At 44.6% G+C, this 23,587-nt stretch overlaps 1 protein-coding gene across 3 annotated transcripts in view; it reads right to left on the bottom strand.

The window, feature by feature from the left end:
• Positions 1-10,570, bottom strand: part of KIAA0232 (KIAA0232 ortholog) — a 43,439-nt gene extending 32,869 nt beyond the window's left edge. For all 3 annotated transcript variants that reach the window (XM_006919013.3, XM_015594933.2, XM_015594934.2), the window contains exon 1: positions 10,049-10,570. In XM_006919013.3, the coding sequence (XP_006919075.1) occupies positions 10,049-10,279 (231 nt within the window). In that variant the 5' untranslated portion in view covers positions 10,280-10,570. The remainder of the gene's footprint in view (positions 1-10,048) is intronic.
• Positions 10,571-23,587: the final 13,017 nt, after the last annotated feature.

Below are 23,587 nucleotides of genomic sequence, written 5' to 3'. Positions count from 1 at the left end.
GGGCTGGCAGGGAGGCAGGGCAGAAACCCGGAGGCCACCAAGAAGCCGCGTCAGGTCAGGCCGGGGCCAGCCCCACTTAGGAACTCAGAGTTACGTGAAATTTGTTTCCCAACCCTGGCCGATTTGGGCCCAAGTTTTGGCTACCTGTGACTGAAAGGTACACCTAGAATTCGAGGAAAGGCCTCAATAATAAATCCACTTCTCACTGCTCCAAAGTACAATTTGCCTCTAAAAAATGAGTGGCTCCAGCGAAAGGAACATGATTTCCCCCCACTGCTCCATTCCCCCAACTAGGTCTCGAGCCAACAGCGCGCTCCCCGGCCTCCTGCCTTCAGCTGCCCGACCAGCTCGGCCACCGCCACACATGCCACTTGGTACTGCTGGCTAAATATAGCAACGGGTCTTTGTCTCCGGGACTAAAATATAAATCCCCTAGCACAGCAGAGCAGGTTCCTCAAAATCGGCTTCCTGCTTGCCTTTCCCAGGCCAACCCCTCCCGCCCCTCACTGTCCTCCACTGGCCTGCCTTGTAACTTCAAGCCCCTTCCTGCTTCTGTGACCTCATATGCACCCTTCCTCTCTTCAAGACTGTTGGACCGTCATCTCCGCTGTCATTCCTACTGCCACGGTCCCCGTGCACAGGCCCGCAAGCTCTGTACAGCCAGAGCATTTTACAGATCCCCGACTGGCAGCTGTCCCTCAGGGACCCTCCCTAGTAATTCTCGATTCCTGGTGCTGCCGCAGTGCCCGGCACGTCACAGGGATTCATATAGTGAGTGAAAAAGCAGAAATGTGCGTTAAATGCAATACTTACATTTAAAACGTCTCCTCTATTCCATAAAAATCTTATTATGGTAACTTAGGGAGCTGGTGGACATGAATCTATGTGCCCATCATTAGCACTATCTCCTACTCTAAATCTGTTTCCATATTCCTTATGTGTAAAGTTAATTTGATGAACGTCCGTGGACTGAACGTTTGTTGAAATGCAGTACATGCAGTGAGATGCCGGAGGAACCCAGGAGGGGTGGGATTTTTGGAGCTGTTGCTGTTAAAGATCACACTAATTTGTCAAGGCTAACGTGCACGCACTAGCTTTTCCAAGCAGTGAAAGGCTACGCCAGTGGCATGTGCTGCAGGAGTGTGTAACCAGGGGCCAGAAGAACACATGGCCCCCAGACACGAGTGCTCAGTCTCACCCAGCAGTCAGAACTAGGACTATTCTCACTTAACCTGTGGACAAACAGATAATATAACAATTCAGCTACGTTTCTAGAATGATGGACTCTGAGCTAAAAGATTCAGTTAGGGGGCTTAAAAGAAAATGCAACAAAGGACAGTAATCAACACAGTATGGTAGTGGCATCAAGATAGACACAGGCCATGGAACGCGACGGCGAGCCCAGAAACAGACCCTCGCACAGATGGACAGGTGATTTCCCACAGGGATGCCCAGACAATGCGACAAGGACGGTCCGCAACAAATGGTGCCGGGAAAACTGGATATCCCCACGCAAAAGAAGGAAGCTGGATCCCTACTTTGCACCATATATAAAAATCAACTCAAAACAGATCAAAGATTTATGTGTTAAGAGCTAAAACTATAAAACTCTTAGAAGAAACACAGGGCAAAGCTTTGTGGCATTGGATTTGACAATGATTTCTTGGATATGACACCAAAAGCACAGGCAACAAAAGAAAAAATAGTCAAACTGGGCTTCGTGAAAATTAAAAAACTTTGTGCACTAAAAGACACTATAAACAGTGAGAAGGCAGCCCGCAAGAGAAAATATCTGCATGTCACACATCCGATAAGGAGTTAGTACCCAGAACACAGAGAACTCTAAAACTCAACAACAAACCACCAGATTAAAAAATGTGCAAAGGACTTAAGTGGATTATCATCCCGAAGAAGAGAAACAAATGGCCAATAAACATGTGAAAAGCCGGTCAACATCACTTCATTATTAGGCGAAATATGCAAATCTAAACTGTAAGGGGATACCACTTCACACCAATTAGAACGGCTACTATCAAAAACAAACAAACAGACAGAAAATAACAAGTATTGGCGAGGATATGGACAAATTGGAACCTTGTGCACTACTGGTGAGAATATAAAATGGTGCAGCCACTGGCGGTTCCTCAAAAAATTAAAAACAGAATTCCTACAAAATCCAGCAATTCTACTTTTGGGAATATATCTCGCAAAATTAAAAGCTGGGTCTCAAAGAGAAATCTGTATACCGTGCTCACAGCAGCATTATTCACAATAGTCAAAAGGCAGAGAAAACCCAAGTGTCCACCGACAAATGGTTAAGCAAAACGTGGCATATCCACACGACGGAATATTATTCAGCCTGAAAGAGAGGAAACTGTGACACATGCTAGAACATAAGTGAACCCTGAAGACATTATGCTAAATGAAATAAACCAGCCACAAAAAGACAAATACTGTACGATTCCACTAATACGCGGCACGTAAGAGCAGTCAGAATCATAAAGACAGAAAGGAGAACGGCGGTTGGCAGGGGCCTGTGGGGAGGAAAGCGGGAATTATGCGTGAGTGGGTCGAGAGTGTCAGTGTTACAAGATGAGAGGAGTTACGGGGACGGATGGTGCTGATGGCTGCACAACGGTACGGACGCATCTAACACCGCTGACCTGTACACTTAAAAATGGCTAAGATGGCAGGCTGTATGTCGTGTGGGTTTTACCACGATAACATGGGGGGAGGGGTGGGAACTGCGGTAACTTCTCCAAAGGGCAGGCCCCAGAGTGTAGCCCCAGAGAAAAATTAAGTAGGAAAGAGAACTGAGAATGGAGGCTTCTATTTTAATTCTGGTGGTCAAGAACGCCTGAAAGTAAGACACGAAATAAACATCAAACTAAACAAGGAAACAAATGAACACCCTCCTTTGAAATATAACTGGTGGACAACCCATGAAAGAAAAAATGGATAAGCTGAACTTCATTAAAATAAAAACTGCTCTGCGAAAAACAATGTCAAGTGGGCTAGAAGACAAGCCACAGGCTGGGAGGAAATATCTGCATAAGATGCATCTTATCCAAAATATACAAAGAACCCTTAAAACTCAGTAAGAAAAAAGACAACTCAATTAGAAAATGGGACAAAGACCTCAAGAGACACTTGACCAAAGATATAGAGACAAATAAGCATATGAAAGTGGCTCCACATTACATGCCACTAGGGAAATGCAAATTAAAACAATGCAATACCACTACACACCTTTAAAATATCCAAAATCCAGAACACTGACACCACCACGTGCCAGCAAGGACGTGGGGCAGCGGGATGCTGGGTCTCTGCTAGTGGGAATGTACAATGGCACAGTCCCTTCAGAAGGCAGCTAGGTGGCTTCTTACAAACCTCGACAGACTCCTACCGTTCGATCCAGCAGTCAGGCTCCTTGATGCGGACCCAAAGGAGCCGAAGACTCACGTCCACACAAAACCTGCACACAGATGTTTACAGCAGCTTTACTCATAACTGCCTGAACTTGGGAGTAACCAAGATGTCTTTCAGTAAGTGAATGCATAAATAAACTGTGCTATATCTAGACAATGGAATATTATTCAGCACTAAAAAGAAATGGGCTGTCAAGTCATGAAAAGCCACGGAGGAACCTTAAATGCATACACTAAGTGACAGAAGCCAACTGCAAAGGCTGTATCCTCGTGATACTCTGCAAGACAAAACTACACAGTAAAAAGCTCTGGTTGCCGGGGGCCGGGGGGAATAGGTAGAGCACAGGGGATTCTCAGGGCACTGAAACCACTCTGTGTGACACCATAATGATGGATACATGTCAGTACACATTTGTCCAAACCCACAGAATACATAAAACCAAGAGTGAACCCTCGTGTAAACTATGGACTTAGGGTGATTATGTGCCAATATATGTTTATCGATTGTAACAAAGGTGCTATTCTGGTGCTAAATATTGCTAATGGGGGAGGCTATGCACCTGTGGGAACAGCGGGTATATAGGGCACTCCGTACCTTCCTCTCAATCTCACTGTGATCCTAAAATCGCTCTAAAAATTAAAGTCTTTTTTTAAATTACAGTTGACATTCAATATTTTATATTCGTTTCAGGTGCACAGCACAGTGGCGAGACATCTATATAATTTACGAAGTGATCCCCTTGATTCGTCTGGTCCCCAGTCTAGTCTCGTATACAGTTATTACATTACTGGCTATTCCCTATGCTGTACTTCACATTCATGTGACTATTTTGTAACTGCCCATTTGTACTTCTTAATCCCTTCACATCCTTTCCACCCAGCCCCTCAACTCCGCTCCCATCTGCCAACCCTCAGTTTGTTCTCTGTTATCTGAGCCTGTCCCTGTTTTATTTTGTTCTTTAGGTTCCACACATGAGATCTTATGGTATTTGTCTTTCTTTAACATATTTCACTTAGCACAATACCCTCTAGGTCCATCCATATTGTCACAAATATGAGATTTCATTCTTTCTTATGGCCAAATAATATTCTACTGGATATATGAGCCACATCATCTTTATCCAGTCATCTATCGATGGACACCTAGGTTGCTTCCATGCCTTGGTTATTGTAAATAACGCTGCAATGAACATAGGGCTGCACATATCTTATCAAATTAGTGTTTTGGATTTCTTCAGATAAACACCTAAAAGTGGAATTGGTGGGTCATGAGGTAGGTCTATTTTTAATTTTTTGAGGCAGTGGTCCCCAACCTTTGTGGCACCAGGGACCAGTGCTTCTAGGAGACTCTAACGCCTGAGGATCTGAGGCGGAGCTGAGGCCGTGACATTGGCGCTGGGGAGGGGAGCGGCTGCAGATACAGATGAAGCTTTGGTGGCCCGCCCACCACTCACCTCCTGCTGTGCGGCCCAGTTCCTAACAGGCCACGGTCCTAGGTCCTATTGGTGTGGTAATGGTCCACTTCCCAGGGGTTGGGGACCCATTTTGAGGAATGTCTATACCGTTTTCCATAGTGGCTGCACCAGTTAGCAATCCCACCAACAGTGCACGAGGGCCCCCTTTTCTCCACATCCTTGCAAACGCCTGTTCCAATCCCACCAACAGTGCATGAGGGTCCCCTTTTCTACACATCCTTGCAAACGCCTGTTTGTTGATTTATTAATGACAGCCATTCTGAAAGGTGTGAGGTGATATCTCATCGTGATTTTTAATTTGCATTTCTCTGATATTAATTATGTTGAGCATCATTTCATATGTCTACTGGCCATCTGTATGTTCTCTTTGGAGAGATGTCTATTCAAGTCCTCTACCCACTTTTAATTGGATTGTTTGGGGTTTTTTGGGTTTTTTTTTTTTGGTGTTAAGTTGCATGAGCTCTTTATAGATTTTGGATATTACCCCCTCACTGGATGTATCATTGATGAATATCTTCTCCCATTCAGCGGGTTGTCTTTTCATGTTGCTAATGGTTTCCTTTGCTGTGCGAAAACTTTTAGTCCCATTTTTTATTTTTTCTTGTTTCCCGTGCTCTAAAAATTAAAGCCTTAAAAAAAAAAAGAAAAGAACTGGAAGCAGAACAACTCCCCTGCCCAAACTAACAGAAAAGGCAGATAAAATACAAAACCAAACCAAACATGCAAAGCCTGCGCTAAGGGATCAGAGCCCAGCCGGAGCGCCCAGGCCTTGAGGACCGAGGGCAGACGCCAGCACAGGGCGCTGGCATCTGAGGCTGCCTGCCCCCTCGGGAAAGGCACCCATCCTAGGCCCAGGGCAAGGGGCTGTGAAAAAGGTGGCCCTTTAAGAGGCAGAGAAACCAGCGGAGCCGGGGGCCTCTCCCAGGGCTGGGGAGACAGAACCAGAGACAAAGGGACCAGGATCCCAGGAATCGGAAGGGAGGGGAAACAGCCCGCACTCTGTGGGCCGCCCTGGGACACGCGCGGGAGTCTGAAGCCGTGTGGGGCCTGCGGGGCTCCTGCGCGGCCGGCGGTGCTCTATCATTTATCCAGGTAAAATCTCGGAGATACGACCTTTGTGCAAGTTCTCCCGTCTCACCCTTTGCTGTGTGCGTAAAACGCTAAGGGAGAAAAGCCCTCTTTTATTCTTGTACAGAATTCACGGTTGCTCCCCATCTGCAACAGTTAATGAAATTCTGGGAGTCCCAGGACCTAAAGAACAGCAATTCTAACGTCATGAGAACACCTGAAGCGATCCCGGATGGAGGGACCATCATCAGAGGACGATTTCGGGGGAGGTCTGCAAAGACGAAACGCCCGGAAGCAGCAGGGAACGAAATCCTGGAGGGAGAGGGTAACGCTGGCAAACGGCCCCAAACCCTAGAACGCAGGACAGCCAGGGGATGTTCCTAAAACTTAAGTAGAAACTTATAAAAAGAAAGTGCTACTTTGTACATGGGTATTCAGAGAGGACTTTTTTTTTGATGGTCGGCACCCTCCCGAATCATTCCAGATTTCATTTGCGGGACCAGCCTCTCCAATCCCTAGTCCCTATGGTTTCAAGTGCTTGCAGCCCAGCCACTGAAGTCCCCTCATCTAGAAGTCAGGTCAGGGACTGGTCACACACAAATGAGGGTGGAAGTCTGGGTCTGCAGCCAGAAAGGGAGGGGTGAGGCTTGAGAACAAAGCAAGAGAGAAGCCCCTGGATCGAGCACACATAATCAACAAGCTGATGATGACAGAGAAGAGTGGCCAGCTTTGCGGTGGCGACCTGGAGGACACCGTCTGCACCAAAGGTCAGCACTGCCAAGATGAGACAGACAGACTTCATGTGCTGGGACACCGTCTGCACCAAAGGTTAGATGAGACTGCCAAGATGAGACAGACAGACTTCATGTGCTGGGAGGCATGGAAGAGAAGGGACCGTCATTGATTATGTAATGTTACCTCCATAAGAGCATAACCTGACTCAAAACAGGAGAAAACGTCAAACGCAAAGGGACATTCTGCAAAAGCGGCCTGTGTGCTTCAAAATGTCAATGTCACGAGACACGAGGGAAGATGAGGAACCAGTGCAGGTTAAGGTTAAAGGAGAGTAAAAACATGTGACCCCCGAAGTCAGTCAATATTTGACCTGAGATCAGATCTAGACGAGGGAAACAATCACAACGAAAGAAGTTATCGAGACAACTGATAAAAACCGAACAGAGACGGTATGGTCCGTGATACTGTGTCGATGTTAACTTTCCTGAATTTTATAATTTATTACAGCTAAGAAAGAGTCCAATTCCTTAAGAAAAATATGCTGATGTATTTAGGATAAGTGAGCATTAGAAGGAGAGGAGAGAAATACAACACAAGTGGGAAAATGTTAGCAACTGGAGACCGAGTGAAGATTCCATGAGCGCTCTTTGTACTATTCTTGCTATTCTTCTGTTTGCAATTATTTCATAAGAAGTTTAAATGTGTTAAAAAGAGGAAGATATGATTTCTGCCCTTAAGACTCTGACCATCTCCTGGGAAAGATAACGCAGTCTAATAGTATAACGAAGAGCTCTACAGCAGAACAACGGTCAAGTCCGAAGACGAAACTGCAGAGAGTTCACAGAGAAAGGTGAAGTGGACCTTGAAGGGTCAGAAAAGTAGTTCATATTTACATTCTAAAATGACAGGGAATTGCTGATTATCTGAGAGTGTGTTTACCAGAGTATGGCAAACATGACCAAAAGAAAAATAAAAAGGAAATCATAGAAATAAAATCACTGGGACACAACTGTACTATCTACACATTGGAAGGTACTTGTCCTCTAGAATTTACACTACTCGGCTGGTGCCACAACTGCATTTACAGCCCTGCTCAATCCGAGTTCACCTGTAACCGTTAGTTATTATCCTCAACCAGGAGGGTTGATCAGCCTCATTTCCTACCTAATCATCCCGGACAGCTGAGACCAAAGTCACGTACAGACGCTGTTTCTTAGAGTCTAAGAACTCTTTAGGGTTTAACTAAGATCTGGAAAAACAATGGCTTACACATGGCAGATGCAGCTGGTAGTTGAAGCAATGGCCTTAAAACCAGCCATTTTTAAGTCCAGGTTCAATTAATTCAAGGACCAAAGGAGGAAAAAAGAAATAATGGAACCAACATCCAAAAGTGGAGTCGTCTGGCCTCCACCTGAGGGCCAGGCCGCCGTAGGCAGGTCTGACCCGGGGGCCGGAGAAGGCGGCGCGCTTCCCGCCTACGACGGGCTGCGACCGAGCCGGAGTCTGGATCACCGCAGGCTGGATCACCGCAGGCAGGCCACGGCCCTTCTGGTCTCCTTCCTCCTGTGAGAGGGGCACCTCCCCCGCTCTACACTTTAACCCTCCTTTTGGGGACAAAGTGAGCACACCCTGCCCCTGCGGTCATGAAAAAGTAAGGCAGGGGCTAACTGACCCTTAAGTCACTGCTCATTAAAACAAGTATCACTTTCATGTGACCTCCGCCACCAGCACGGGACTTGGCACTGCTACCCTGGGCTGGGCGGAGAGTGCTCCAGGGGCCTTTTACTTCCCTGTGGACGCTCTTTGGAACTCCGGATGCATTGTCTCATTACCCTCAAGCCGTCCTGTTTCCTCAGGGCCAGCCAGAGCTGTGGGGGGAGGACCACACACAGCCGGGCACCGACACTGTCCTGGCCTTGACTCCAAGGCCCCACTCACAAAGAGACCAGCAGAATTCCCACACACGACTCAGCAGAGGTGTGTGCACCTGTCGTCCTACTGGCAGGCCCACGTCTCACGCCCTCCGCAGTGTCCTGCAGCGCCTGGCACATACGTACTCTGTGCTCACCAATGACTGGTACTGATGAAATAGGCCAGGCAGATACTGCTAATATACAATTCCCAGAGGATATGGTTTCTGAGTTAAGAGAAATAGCTTCCTCATTTCTGGAAATAAAAATTCTTCCATGTTTACAGATTACATATTTTACTTGCCCCTAAGGAAGTATATTTTACTTTTACTGAAATGCTGATGGAAAATAATAGAACCTCAGTAAGGAAATTATACAAAATATGGACCAAAATAACATATTTCTGATTATTAGGTTATAGATCAGTCAATCCACTGAAAACTTGATTTGACCTAATTCTCACCAGTCACGGCACTAACAACCCGGAAGCAGGGAAAACGCAGTTTCGTCCAGCTAGAGAGGATGAGAAACCCCAAGAGAAAATACCCTCCAAACAACTGCCCTGTGACAAATGTAAGGCATACTGATGAAATCCTCTGTATTTAAGGACTTTGAGGCTTTTCTGTAGTTTGGAAGGGCAAGGTCAGCCTCTTCTGTCAATGAAACTTTGTTCCTGCTTTCAGTGTTACTAACAATGGTTCAAAACAACTGCCCACGAAACACTCTGTTTACAGTGAAGTTTGTGCACAGAAGTCACCCAGAGCCCATCCGTTCGCTGGTGATGGCTCTGGCAGGCATCACTTTCAGCAGCTCCTCTTGGAGAGTGAGACTGAAGTTATTTTCCCCCCGAGAACCCGATTTGGTTGCTTTCTCACTCTAAACTCAGCCCTCGTATCGAATAAAATGTGTAATGGCCGACTTACCAGGTGATATATGATGACTTATGGCAAAGTTGCATGTTTTACCAAACTTTTATGCCTGATTTTAACTCACACTTTGATCACTGAGCAGCTGAACGTCATTCTTATAGATACAATGAAACATGAGACTCTGGAGCGTTAAGCAGTGTAACTGACACAATGATCAAGGTGTCTGGCGATGAGAAGCGACAGTCCTCAAGCGGCGACAACGTGCTGGAGCAGTGCTACTCAAAAGGCAGCAGGCCAACAGCCTATCGCCAGCTGGTGACAAGACCGGAGTCTGTTCCAGAACTCACCCAACACCGAGGAAGTCGGAGGGAGCACAGAGAACACCGCGGACCTGCCCAGCGTGCCTGGCGACACGGCGCAGGGCCACTCGCTGACAGGGTGAAAGCCTGTGGGCCATGGCGGTCTACAGCCCCGCCCAGGGTATGAAAGAGCTCTTTGGGGAGAAAGCCCAACGTGCAGACACAACCATGAAATTTCGCAAAACATTTAAAGTATGTAAATACCTGTTCCTGCAGGTCGTAGTCATAGCTGTCGTGCAGCAGAAGACTGAGGACATAGCGAGTATAAATCATGGCATCGATGCCACATTTCTCCAGCTCTTGTCCCAGCCAGGTCTGCACTGGACCCAAAGCATGAAGCAGAGACATTTCAGAGACAGACCCGGGGCCTGGGTGAGAGCCGGAGGAGCTTTCCGATGGTAAACCATCCACAACGACCGTGCAGAGAGGGCGCATGAAGTTAGGTTGCTGACATCCTTAAAACGCGAAGCATCTTCTGTAGTTGGTGTTCCGTTGGTATCTGGAGGGGATTTTCACTCCAGTACAAAGGGGAGAAGCTTGACATCTAGGATAAGCATCGAGTGTTGCTGGCAGTCAGCCGTCTAGAACAGAACTTCCCTCGTCGGGCATGACCAATGAATCAGCATCCTGACAGCAACAGACGTGTAGGTGCGACGTTCTCCTTGAATTTCACATTGAGGCCAAATGTAAGTTTCCAGCAGAACCTGCGAAAACGAGAGAGAGAAAGGGATGCATTACATAGAGATGTAAATTAAGTTACTGATCTTTAAAAAAACCCCAAACGAACTGTTCCTCTTCATTAAAACACCTTTGCGATCTTAGAACACTGATTTTTTTGGCTATAATTTTTGACATTTTAGACCGTTACATTTAAACTTTTAAAAGCTTAATATTATTTTAAAGAAAATTCCAAAATGTGTATTCTTGTGCTCCATTATACTGATGTTCATTTTGCCATCTCAGGAGACGGGACTAGTAAAATTGTGTATCTGTAATGCTGAAAGAATTTACCTGGTAAATCACTAGTCATTTTTCAGTATAACAATAAGCAACTGAATAGTACTTCCACTGAAACACTGGTAAAAAATTACTTTGTACGGCTAAAACCTTCAGACTTGCTCATCGCTTATTTCATAAAAATTAAAGTGAAACATGGATTTGTCTTAGAGCCACGCCAGGCTGTACTGCTATTGTAATTTTGCTTCTTACATACCTAGGTTGACTTTTTGGTTACTGGTGATAGATATCACTTTTAATTTAATAGTTTTACACCCTAAATTAACATATTTTCAAGTATGTCAAACTGATCTAACAATGGCCTTATTAAACCATAACTTCATGTTAGAGTCCTAATTTATGATACCAGAAAATGAAAACTTACACAATTGGTAAATTTCACTGGTTCAGCTTTTGCATGAGTATTAGCAGACAATAAGAAGGCTACCAAAAATTATTTTAAAAGAAGTATTAATAACTATTGTTAGTAAAAGCATTAAGTCAGAAAGACAGTCTTCTCCAAAGATTTAAGACTCGGTTTCTCTCATTTCATCTAAAAGTACACAGTAAAATTTACATCCATTAAACACAAAGACGAAACGTTTAAATCCACCATAGGACTAAGTTATTAGATTAATGTATCACTAATGCATAGTTACTTTCTAAAATTTTCTATCTTTTCTCAATTGTGAAAACTAGATAAATTAAAGATTTTCTGTGATTTTCACCTGCTGGAATTTTCCAACTGACTCTCAAAATATCTCCCATAAATTCTTTAATGTGTCTGGATTTCAGGATGCCAAACAGATCATCAATTAAATAATGCATTCAATTCCGGGGACGTCACCTGAAGCAAGATGACAAGCCAGTACTCATTCGATGAAGATCAACCAAGACGGTGAGGAGGCTTGAAGCAACGGCTGACGGAACGAGGTGAGAGACTCCAAGGCAGCTGGAGTTCACCAGGCAAGTACCAGAGAAGAGAAGAGATGCACAGAGGAAAACATGACTCTGCAAAGGGCCGCCCTCAAGCACGCGGCAGAGCAGTGATCAGGCACGCGTGGGGGGATCTCGCTGAGGCACAGGACATCATGAAGGACAGGAGGGAACAGGCCCTGATGCTCAACATGCCTGGGGGTGGTGCCCGTTTCCCACCGGCCAGACTGGAGAACCATGACTCAGGGAACACTGTGGAGAGTGCTCGCAGGGGCCGGGCCTCAGCGGTGGGGAATAATTAGCCCTGGACTAAACACTGCCCCAGTCCTGCCTAACACATCTTAAAAACAAGACCCAAAAGGACCAAACTGTTTCCAACTAATTTCACTACGATCCCAGAAGACAGTTCAAGAAATTTATAGGAACACAAAACCATCCGGCATCCAAGAGGGTAAAATTTACAATGTTTGGCACCCAATCAAAAATGAGCAGGCACGCTGAGAAGCAGACAAAGCGGGTGGAAATGAAGAGGAAAATAAATAGAATGTGACCCGGAATTGACATAAAAGTTACAATCAGTAGAAGAGGACTTTAAAACAGTTATGATGACTAAATGCCATATGTTTGAAAAGTACAGAGACTGGAAGATATAAAAGGTAAACTCAAAGTCAAACAGCTAGAGATGAAAACCACAACATCTGAGATGAAAACACACAGGGTGGGAATTAAGGGGAGATTAGATATTTCAGAAGAAAATATTATTGAATCTTATACAAAATTAAAAACAGAAAGAAAAGAATTTTTAAAAATTAACAGAGCTTCAATTTTAAGGACTCTAACATTTAATTGAAGGGGATTTAAAATTTTTGAAGAGACAATGGCCAAAATTTTTCCAAAACTGATGAAAACTAAAACACACGTATCCAAGAAGTTCACTGAACTGTAAGCGTAAGAAACATGGAGAAAATAACACCCAGGCACACCGTAACAAAACCATCCAAACCAGTGGTAAAGGTCGCCAGAGCGGGGCGGGGAACATAGGCAGAGCAGGACAAAGATAAGGATGACGATGACGTCAGATTGCTTGTTGGAAACAATGCAAAGACTGAAAAAAACCTGTCAACTCAGAATTCTATACTCATCGAAAATACCTTTCAAAACGAAGGTGAAACAGACTTTTTCAGACACGCAAAAGCTGAAATAAATCGTCACCAGCAACCCTTCCGTGTAAGAAATGTTAAAGGACGTCCAGGCAGAAGGAAAACATACCACGACGATGCGGAGATCCCCACGAAGGAAAACAGAGCACCGGGAAGTGGCAACTACATTTTCCTTGTTATTTAAATATCTTTCAAAGATAACTGTTGAAACAAAAACCGTGATAATGTACTGCGTGGTTTGGGACATATACATAAGTACAATGTATGACAAAGGCCAGGAGTGGAAAGATAAAAAAACGATGATAAAGTCCTTAAAAGTTACCGGAAATAGCATAATATCACTTGGAGACAGGCTGTGATAAGACAGCTGTTAACAATCACGACACATTTAAATGGTCTAAACAACCAACTGTAAGATAGAGATGGTCAGACTGGATTTTAAAACAGCAAGACCCAATTATATGCTGGCTATAAAAATATCCATTATTAAATATAAAGACACAAATAGGTTAAAAGTAAAAGGATGGAAAAAGATATACCGTGCCAACCCTAATGAAAGAAAAACTGGAGTGTCTACATTAATATCTGACAGAAGATTTCAGATAATAAATTATAAATAACAGAAAGATGTCTGGAAAATCCCCCAAATATTTGAGAACTAAAGAACGTATTTCTATATAACCAAGAGGGCAAAGAAGCACTCAGAGGAGAAATTAGAAAGCATTTTAAACTAAATAAAAATGAAGACACAGCATATGAATATTTTTGGGATGCCACTAAAGCAGTACTTAGGGGAAAATTTACAGCACCAAGAGCCTGCATTAGAGAAGGTCTCAAATCGATCACCTCTGTTTTCACCCTGAACTAGAACAAGAAGAGCAAACGATACCTAAACGAAGCAGAAAAGGGAAATCAGAGCAGAAACCGGTGAAATAGAAAATGGAAAAATGAAACCATAACTGGTTCTTTCAGACAACGAACTCTACAGACCTCTGGCCAGAGTGTTCAGGAAAGAGAGAAGGCATAAATCGCCAGTATCATGAATAAGAGAGGTGAGGTCACTACAGAGTCCACAGGTATTAAAAGGATAATAAGGGGGTATTAGAAAAACTTTACATCAATATATTAAACAACTTAGATGAAATAGACAAATTCCTTGAAGACACAAATGACCAAAGTTCACACAAGAAGAAATAGAATAGCCCAGGATCTATAAAAGGAAATTAATTTATAGTTCAAAACTTTCCCACGAAAGAATCTCCAGGCTCGAATGGCTTCAGAGTTAAAGTCTACAAAATATTAAAGGAAAACAAAGTGACAGTTCTATACAAATTCTTCCAAAAAATTAAAAAGAAGAGACTACTTCCCCAACCGTGTCAGGAGGCCAGCACCATCCTGACCCTAAACCCAGACAGATGTTACGAGAAAACCACACACCAATATGCCTGACAAACGGATGTAAAAATTCTAAACAAAACTTAGGGAATTGAATTCAACAATACACATCGGACCCAGAGAGCACAAGAGTATCAGGAAAAAGCTGTACATGAAACCTACATAGCTGTCTTTGTCATGGGCCCAAAATACTAGTTTCACTGTGAACGACTCAGTGTAGCCCAGCCACTTAAAGGACTCTAGGGTTAAAACAGCCCTGGGGGTGAATGACAATCACCTCCGGAAGACTGGGGCAACTCTACGCGGACTTGGGGTCAATTCCAGCCGACGGACCTAATAATAATCCGAGCCCAGAAGCGAAAGTGGTGGGCGAGGGGGCAGGACATCCGTCGAGCCCGCTCACTCCCACGACACTGCCCAGGAGACCCCATGCCACCCTGGGTGTCCACGGGTCAGGGCCCTGGGATGTCTACGATCAGACCCGGGAAAGAACAACCAACTGAATTTTAAAAATAAAAGCTTTTAATTTTTTAACTATCCAGTCTACAGGTCTTCAGAACAATATGCGTCCCAAATGATTTGTCGGTTATGGAAAAAACAGATCTAGATACTTGTCATTCCATTAGTAAATACTTTTTCAACGAATAGACAAGACTCACGTGGTTATGAGAAAATTTCAAATGAGTAATTTAATAGTAAAGCGTTTTTTATGGGGGGGAGGATTGAGGGTCGTTTCAAAGTTCACTGAATTTCCAAAATCTCATCCTTTCTGTCACGACGTTCTCAGGAATATATGTCATCTTTTTATACCCTGTGTAAAACACAGACGTTACTGAACAAAATTCAAACTACAGCTCCCATGAGTGATCCCAGATAGGTACTTAGGTGCACGAGCGTCTCCCACAAGCTCTAAGCGACACACACTCAGTCTCCAGGACTCAGGCAGGGCAGACACGCGGCCAACTTTAAGATAAAGGTGTTTCCCTCTTTTCTGTGATCCACTGTCTACAGTTTCAGGTTTGCTGAAAACACGTAAGTTATCCCAAGCGCATAACCTTTCTGACACAGGCCACACATGTACTTGTGAAACGTTTTCTCGGTTTGCTATGTTATGGCGCAAGTGACCAAAGAGCACCGGACAGTGAACAGCTACAAATCGGGCTTCTCTGGGCAACGTGTAACAACACATGGCTCTTGAGCGGAAACCTGGGTGCCTGTTTGTCAGGTATACTTCTGAAATGTCCTTTTAGTCTTAACAGCACTGCTTTTTTTTCATATATACTTTTATTATAAAATTTTTAATTTTTTTTTAATATGAAAAGAGGGACATCTACACATAACTTCCCCAGCCTAAAACAAGTCACTGTATTTTTGTGTGGTTAGTATCAGTGTTTTTTCCTTTGTGAACTTGAAATTTTTTTTTAGTATTTCAACATGTATAATAATAATAATGATAATGATGATGATGATGATGATGATGATGATGGAGGAGAAGGAAAAAGAAAGGAGGGGGAGGAGGAGGAAGAAGAGCTTTTACAGTCTTGTCTTTTTCACCTGACATTATGTCAACCCTACGTTGCTCAAGGTTAGTCAAAATAGGGCAGATCATGGGGCAGAAACAACCAACCCCCGAACCGCAGGAGCTTGGCACAAAGGGGCATGTCCTGCTCACGCTACGTGTCCATCCTGGGCTGGCAGAGATGCTCCGCATCATCCCTCCTCAGTGCAGTCACTCTGGGACACAAGATGGCAGTGTGGCCGCTAACCCTGAAGGCTCCTAGTCCAGGAGCCAGAGAGAAGACCCACGCCAAAGCACATACTGGCGGCCCAAGCTTCCTCCAGAAAGTGAGCCGCTCACTTCTCATCAGTCCAAGCAAGTCTGGCGCCTCGCCTCTTCAACAGGGTGAGGGGGTGCACTCTTCTCGCATGGGGGGTGGAGGGGCAGGTGTCAAAGCCCTAACAACCCTAATGTCTAACACCGCTGAAACCAGCACTCTGGCAAACTTGGATGGACAACTCGAGGCAAAGATGAACTGAAACACTGCAAAGAAAAAACGACCCATATAAAAGAGACTAAAGGAATGTGCTCAGAAAGGCTGCAGAGGCCTGAACACTGATCGAACACCACCACCTAAACAGCACCAGGGGCCGTTCCCGCCCCTCCGCCTCTAGGAAGCCTTCCCTGATTGCTGAAGGCCACACTGCTCTGTCCTCATCGCCCTCGGCCCCGCCATGTACCCACCCACACCTTCTCCCACTGCCTCCTGCATGTGGGTTCCTTCGCGAATGACGCTGAAAGTTCTTCAGAGCCAAACTGTGACACATTCCACGTACTATTATTCAGCAGAACATAGGCCTTGGCAGGTGATCAAAACTGTGTCGAACTAAATACTTCCCAAATCTAGACGGAGGGAAATAAATTCTGAAAAAAGAGGTTTGAGAAATAAAACAACACTGTAATACTAGCACATGGGGGAAAAACTCAACTCTGGGCCAGCTCTGAGCCCATCGGCAGGGACTGACTCTGACCTAGGAACTCTAACTCGATCTTTTCACTGCCCACGCGTACCAGAGACTCACACACAGGGCACTGGGCATAGTGGCAGTGACACACAGATGACGACCCTCGGGTTTTTCCTTCCACATGGCTCGTATTTATGCCATCCTATAGGAGCAGGCTCTGGTCTTCATCCCTAGGTAACCAACTTATACTTCTTCCCATCGAAACCCATGGCCTTCCCTTTGATCTGGAATGGTACTGCTGCAACCTACGCCTTTAACTATGTATTTTTAACTGGTCTTTCCTCACCATACATATCACAATAAATTCATTAAAGTGCTCAGTATTCACGGGTCTCCATTACCTGCGACTGTCTATCCATAATTCTTCAATTAGGATGTCTACAGGATTTTCATGTAAAAAAAAGCCATTGAAGGGGAAGGATAAAGGAAATAAAATATAAACAGAGGAACAGAGAAAAGAGAATAAGGAATGTGGATGTTTAAAATATTAAGATTCTACTACTTTTCACAAGATCCCACATAACATTTGCCTGGCAAACCAGAGATGCATGCACTTAACAAGGTAGTCAGACATAATCTCTGCCTGTGATTTTCTGGTCTCGGTGCATTAATTTGGAACACAAAGTACGCAGTGCTTACTCTCTTTAGAAGTCAGCCTGGCTCAGAGCCACTCTATGGCAAGAGAAAAATCAAAGAGAACCTACAACCTAAACTGAAACTCTATCACTGAAGAGTCCTAAAAGCTGGTCATGGACACTTGTTTAGCCTCGGTATCTGGAATGGACAGTCAGGCAACAGCCTCGACCCCATCCAGAAGTGGATCAGGTCGCAGGAAATGAATAAGGCTTTTTTTAAAGATAACATCGTCAATAAAACTCATGTGGGACATGAGTACTTTCTATGCAAACAGGAAGAACTACATAAATTCCATTTCTACTAGCTAGGTTATCAGAAATCAACTGATTAGCGTATATTCTCCAATGACAAAATGAATGCAGAACTGTTCTTAGAGATAAGACTACTACTTGATAATAACAGGAATTACCAAAGGTTTGAATTACAGGCCCGTCAACAGATCTGATTAATCTCTGTTTAAAAGAAAAGGAAGAAAAAAGATAATGTCAATAAACTGCAGACAGGAACAGACCCAGTTAATCTCTGTTTAAAAGATAAGAACAAAGATAAGAATCAACTATGAAATGATAACGTCAGGTGAAGAAAGCATTCGAAAGTACTCAACTTGTTACCTACCGGTCCAAAGTCCCTGTGCTGATGCTTCCAAAGACCAGAACTCAAAACGTCCAACAGTCTGAAACAAGGAAAGGGGCCGCCAAGAAGATGGGAGGCCGAATCCTAAAATCCATCTTAAGAAAGTAGATCTCAGACTTCTTTTACGTCAAGGGAAGGAGAAATGGGAGGGCAGGAGGTGACTGACGACCATAGGCATCCATCCGGGCGCCAGCAGCGTCTGAGGAAGACTGTGCGTCCTCTGTAGACTCTAGGTGCTGTGAGTCCCACCCAGGTGTCTGCAAATCTTTGGTAAACAATACTTACTTCCCCTACCCCTTTCTACTGAGGGGCTGTTTTTGTAAAAGTCAAGCTGAACACAGCATTCCCGTAATGATCGGCAAGTCCACGTGCGAGACTGCGCAGGAGCTCTCAGCCTGAGTCAGGGAGGCCCCGCATTTCACGGTTACCGACGTCCATTAAAACAAAACAAAGCAGCTCTAGAGCAGTGCGTGAGGAGACTACGTAAAAGGGAAGAGCCTTCTGTCCCCCCGGGACGGGTCCTCCTCTCCGGGCTGAGCTGCTGTCACATCCGCACAGAACTGAGTCTGGATCAGCCTCGAAGTCCTCACAGTTCCAACTGGGCTCTTAAGGAGACAACCTGATTGTGTCCATTAACACCGTTTTATTTCTGACTTTTACCTGGCAGTTTTTTGATGATTCATACTCATCTGTTAATATTCCCGGCTTAAAAAACTGGACTCCTTTTCACGGATTAAAATTTCTTTGCAAGTTATCATATTACAATAAGGTGTTCAGTTCATCTAGATCTGGTAAATGTCAGAATTCTTTAGCAGGGCTACAAAAATTACAGTTTTTTATGTCTCCCAAAAAGTCCTTTCGGAGATTTACAAAAATGCCTTCCCCCCTCCACCCCAGAAGGGGTAAACTTTGAGTCAGACAGTTGTGGCTACATACTAAACCTGACAAGCTCAGGGGATGCCCACAGACCAAAGGGTGGTCGGAACGTAAAATTTCCTAACTAAAAGCCAGTCACGTCCTAGGTCTGCAGCTTCCTTGACAAAGGTCGATCTTTAACTCTGAAACTGTCCACTGTCTTGTGCCTCTCAGACAGCATCCCTTCCACCTGTCAGTGGTCTCCTTGTGCAGACCTCTCCCGGCCCCAGAGCAGGAGAGCGCCCCCTGACGTCTCCTCTTTGATTCTAATGTATGAAACAGGCTAAGAAACTGCCATTCTCCAGAGCATTTTCTCAATTCGTTGAGATTTTGCTTCCCAGCAATTGTCAGTTAGGCTCAAATACACTCTTACAAAACTTTTTTCTTAGGCTGCTGATAGTTTACAGAGTGAAAACACATGCATAAAGCCATCTGGGTCAAAGGGGAGGGGGATATGTATACACTTACATTTGAAAGAATCGGTCCTCTTGCAAAAGAAAACAGCTACCGAACAAAATCCCAAAACCAAAGCAAAACAAAGTTCTTCATTATGAAATTCTAAAAGCTTTCACAAAAGTTGTTGGAAAAGTGATGTTAACAACTAAATTTTAGAAGTTTAAAAACTTCCTTTGAGAGAAACTGAAACTTATCTTCACTCTAAGAAATACACATTTCAAAAACCCTAAGCAAGTTTATTTAGAAACAAAAAATTATAACAAGTACATTTTTAGAATTTTTGAAAATGCAAAAAGCTTTAATGTGAAACCCACTTTGTCCAGGATAAAACATTTTATCAAAGAAAATTCTAGATCGTTGTGCACTAAAATAATTTTTCAAAGTGGTACCACTGCTTGCCAAAATGTCTCTGCATAAAAATTCTACAGCTTTCAACTACTAATATCAAAAACACAGTGATCTATCTTCCGAGTTTCAATGTAGGGGGAAAAATGGCCTGAAATTCTGTAATTGCCTGGTAAGACATGGGTCAATTTTTAAGTTACTACAAAAAGCCGTAAGCTAACTAATGTATATTACAGTTGTCCAAATAAAATTAGGCAATAAGCAATACTTTGGTAATGTTCTAACATTTGTCTATAAAAGATCTAATTCAATATAAAAATTTTAAATGGATTACCTGACTCATATCCCACTCGTTAGCAATTTTAAAGAATTAGAATAAAATTCTCTATTTGATTTTGCAAAAAGAGATACATTTGAGAACTCAGAATAAGTTAAAAGTATTTGTTTTCATTTTTCATCCATTAATTATATGCTTCAAAGACTAAATCATGTCTTTAGATGTGACACTTAAGATAACTACAGTTACAGACCCTAGGATGCTATTTAAATGAACAGTGTTACCACTGTAAAGATAACCTGCTACAGTTTTCCCGAAGTGTATTCTGGATGATATAAGGCCTATTATTTTTGCTATAGAACGTCTTCCTTTTGCAAAAATTGGGGAAATACCAAAGCTGAAACAAAAGCAGGTTTGTTTATTTTAGGACATCTTGAAACTTTTAATATGGTAATGTGCATCTGGAACCTCCAGGAAGGAAACAGCAGATAGCACTTGCCACACGGATTTAATTGTGGCCCCTTTTGTGTTCTTCAGAACACACTTTGGGAAATGTGACCTTCTAACCAGAAAGAATGAACATTTGCCCTAAGGCTCAAGTTCTAAAGAAGATACAGGTCACTTAGGGTCCCTTATGTCCTGAATTCCCCAGGACTGAAAGGTTAAACTGAAGACTTAATTTAGGAATAAGATCATTAAGTATACACTACTTCTCTGCATAAACTGTACTTCTTTATCCAGTAAGTCGATCGGCACTCCTTTTTACATGGTGCCAGAAACTTCCAGATTCTCCCTTTCTCCCTCGGGATGCCTCGGTCCTCACTTACTAGCTCTGACGCAGGCACTGGGGGCTACCGGCTGACGTCTGCACTGTCAACACATTCTCTGCAATACTGCAAGGGCAGGGCCCCTGCCACGTGCCGCCTAGTGCCCACGACCACATGGCAGCGAGGCAGGCAGCCACCGGAATGACCCTGGGTTTGTTTCCACTTCACGAAAGCACCACGCTGTGTTTTAGTGAATCAGAAGACAGATCTCTGACAGTATTTTAATGGCAGAGCCACCATTAGGAGTGAACTCAACTGGCCAGCAGCTCTACCATGGAGGACCGAGGGTGGCGCCCAGAAGGCACACTCCAGAGGCCAGAGGCCGGGCGAGCTACACGGGAAGCTCCTGCACCTGACACACAGTTGCTGGGCATCAGGCATAGCTGCTGGACGTTCGGAAATGCCACCTGCTTCAGGTGTGCTTCCTGCAGCCCCGCGACACGCCGAACGAAGGGGAGCAGCGTGACTCTGACCAGTGGCCGACGGAGTTCTCCCGAGATCAATGCAACGAACTCCTCAAAACCCGAAATGCAGGCACTTTCAAGACGGGAACAACGCAAAATTCTCAAAACTGTATTTCAGATACTCAGCAAAGCATGACACTCGGCAGAGGTGACACATTTTGGATTGGAATTTTTACACGAATTAAGACCCTTTACCTCAAAAAACAAAAACAACAACAACAAAAACACCAGACTGAAAACTATCCGTAGAGCCCTGTACAGGTCAAAGCTCTTTAAAACGTCACTGATATGTACAAATCATAAAAAGTGTTACATTACAAAAGTAAATGTAAGGAGGGAAAAGTTGAAGACAAAGACACTGCATGGCTAACTATCCAAACACTAAACATAAAATATCAACTTTCAAATGATTCATGTTAAATATGAAATTGATTATTCTTTTCGTATAGATTCTAATCAAGTTTTCTATCATGTGAAATATTTGATTTGGGGGTTAGTCATAAGTATTCTGCTCGGGTCAATATGAAATCAGACTCCTCTGGGAAGAGATTATCCAGCCCTTGAAATGTTTAATAAGTTAATCTTATTCAAATGCACCTTCCAGGGTTTACCCCGCCACCAGTACCTGCAACTCCTGAAGTGACTTGGCTTAGAGTTGTGTCCCATACCCTTGGACGTTCACATTTCAACTACTCACTGGCGACGTCAAATGTCACCACCTACAAGTCAAATCTCCTACTGTGACCTTAGCCTCAGCAAACGGCCTCGACTTGCACAAGAATTGCACACGTACGCATGTACGCACGCCTAGTTAGCTGTCCCTCCTTCGACGTTCTTTCTTTCCTTCCCAGACACAGTCTCACATCAAGTAATTTAATTTCATCTTCCCGTGCTCCCTGCGTCACCAACCTACTACGCCCTGCTCTACACCTGAATCGCCACTGTGTGATCCATTATGTCCCAGCAAAATCCCCTTTGTGTCTTTATGTCCTTGGGAGACGGAGAGAGAAGCATTTGGCTGAATTCAGCTTCCACAGCAGAGCCAACGCCGCCCAGGCCCCCCGCGAGGCTAAGTGACTGGGCCTCTGGCAGAAGGTGCTGGGAGAGGCCTGAGTCCTCAGACTCAGAGAAAGGGCTGCGCAGACCTAAGGACCCCTCCCCCAGGCTCTGAGGTCTCTACTACAAGAGCAACTGAGGAAAGGGCGCATGAGAGCAGACGGTCACTGTGATGGTTTGCTTATGTGTCACCTTGACTGGGCCATGGGTGCCCACCTGCTGGGTGTTTCTAGAGACGGGATTAGCACTTGAATCACAGGCTGAGGAGAGCAGAGGGCCATCCCCAGCGTGGGCAGGCCTCCCCCAGTCCGCAGTGGCCTGAACAGAATGAAAGGCCGCAGGAGGAAGAATCTGTTTTACCAAGTTCCCCAGATGACAATGAACTTTATGTTTGAGAACAGTCTTCAGATACCCTTCCCCACCTTCAGGTCAGAAAGACACGTCTATATTTTCCTCTAAAAGATTTCAAGTTCTCCTCACATTTGTGGCAGACTGAATTACTGCTCCCGACTATCTCTCCCTGCCCTAAACATCCCTTTGTCCAGGGAGTCCCTCCTGTTATCACGGGATGGACCGGCAAAGCCCCCTGCACCACTCCCTGGGCCTGGTCTGGCCAGTGGACTGCCACAGACACGACATACACCATGTCCAAGCAGAAGCTTTACAAGTGATCCTGGGATTCTGCCTGGCCGCCTGTGGTACCACGGGAACAGCACGTCCCAAACGGGGCAGCCTCCTCCGCACGGGTCCCGGAATGAGAAGAACCCGCAACAGAGCCACGGCAGCCGACTCACAGCCAGTATGTGATGTGAGCCAGAAAGAAACGCTCAGCGTTTACACCGTTCACCTTTGGGGGTTCTGCGCAACCTTGAAAAATCTAATAACACATTCAAGTCCTTAATCCACCCACAAGTTACCTACCTAGACTCAGTGGACTGAGTCGTGAAGAATGCATCTAATGTCATTTTTTTCTATACGGAAAACTGGCCGTGCCGGCATCACCGAGGGCTCATCCCTGTGACCCCATCTGCAGCGGCGCCTTCTCCTGCACCGAAGCCCAGTGTGACCACAGTCAGCGGGGGCTCTCGGGGGCTCCATACCTTCAACCGGCACCGATCCTTTAC

This window comes from Pteropus alecto, unplaced genomic scaffold, assembly GCF_000325575.1.
Source record: "Pteropus alecto unplaced genomic scaffold, ASM32557v1 scaffold5, whole genome shotgun sequence".
NCBI classification, from domain to species: Eukaryota; Metazoa; Chordata; class Mammalia; order Chiroptera; family Pteropodidae; genus Pteropus; species Pteropus alecto.
This window is presented reverse-complemented; position numbering and strand designations above follow the sequence as displayed.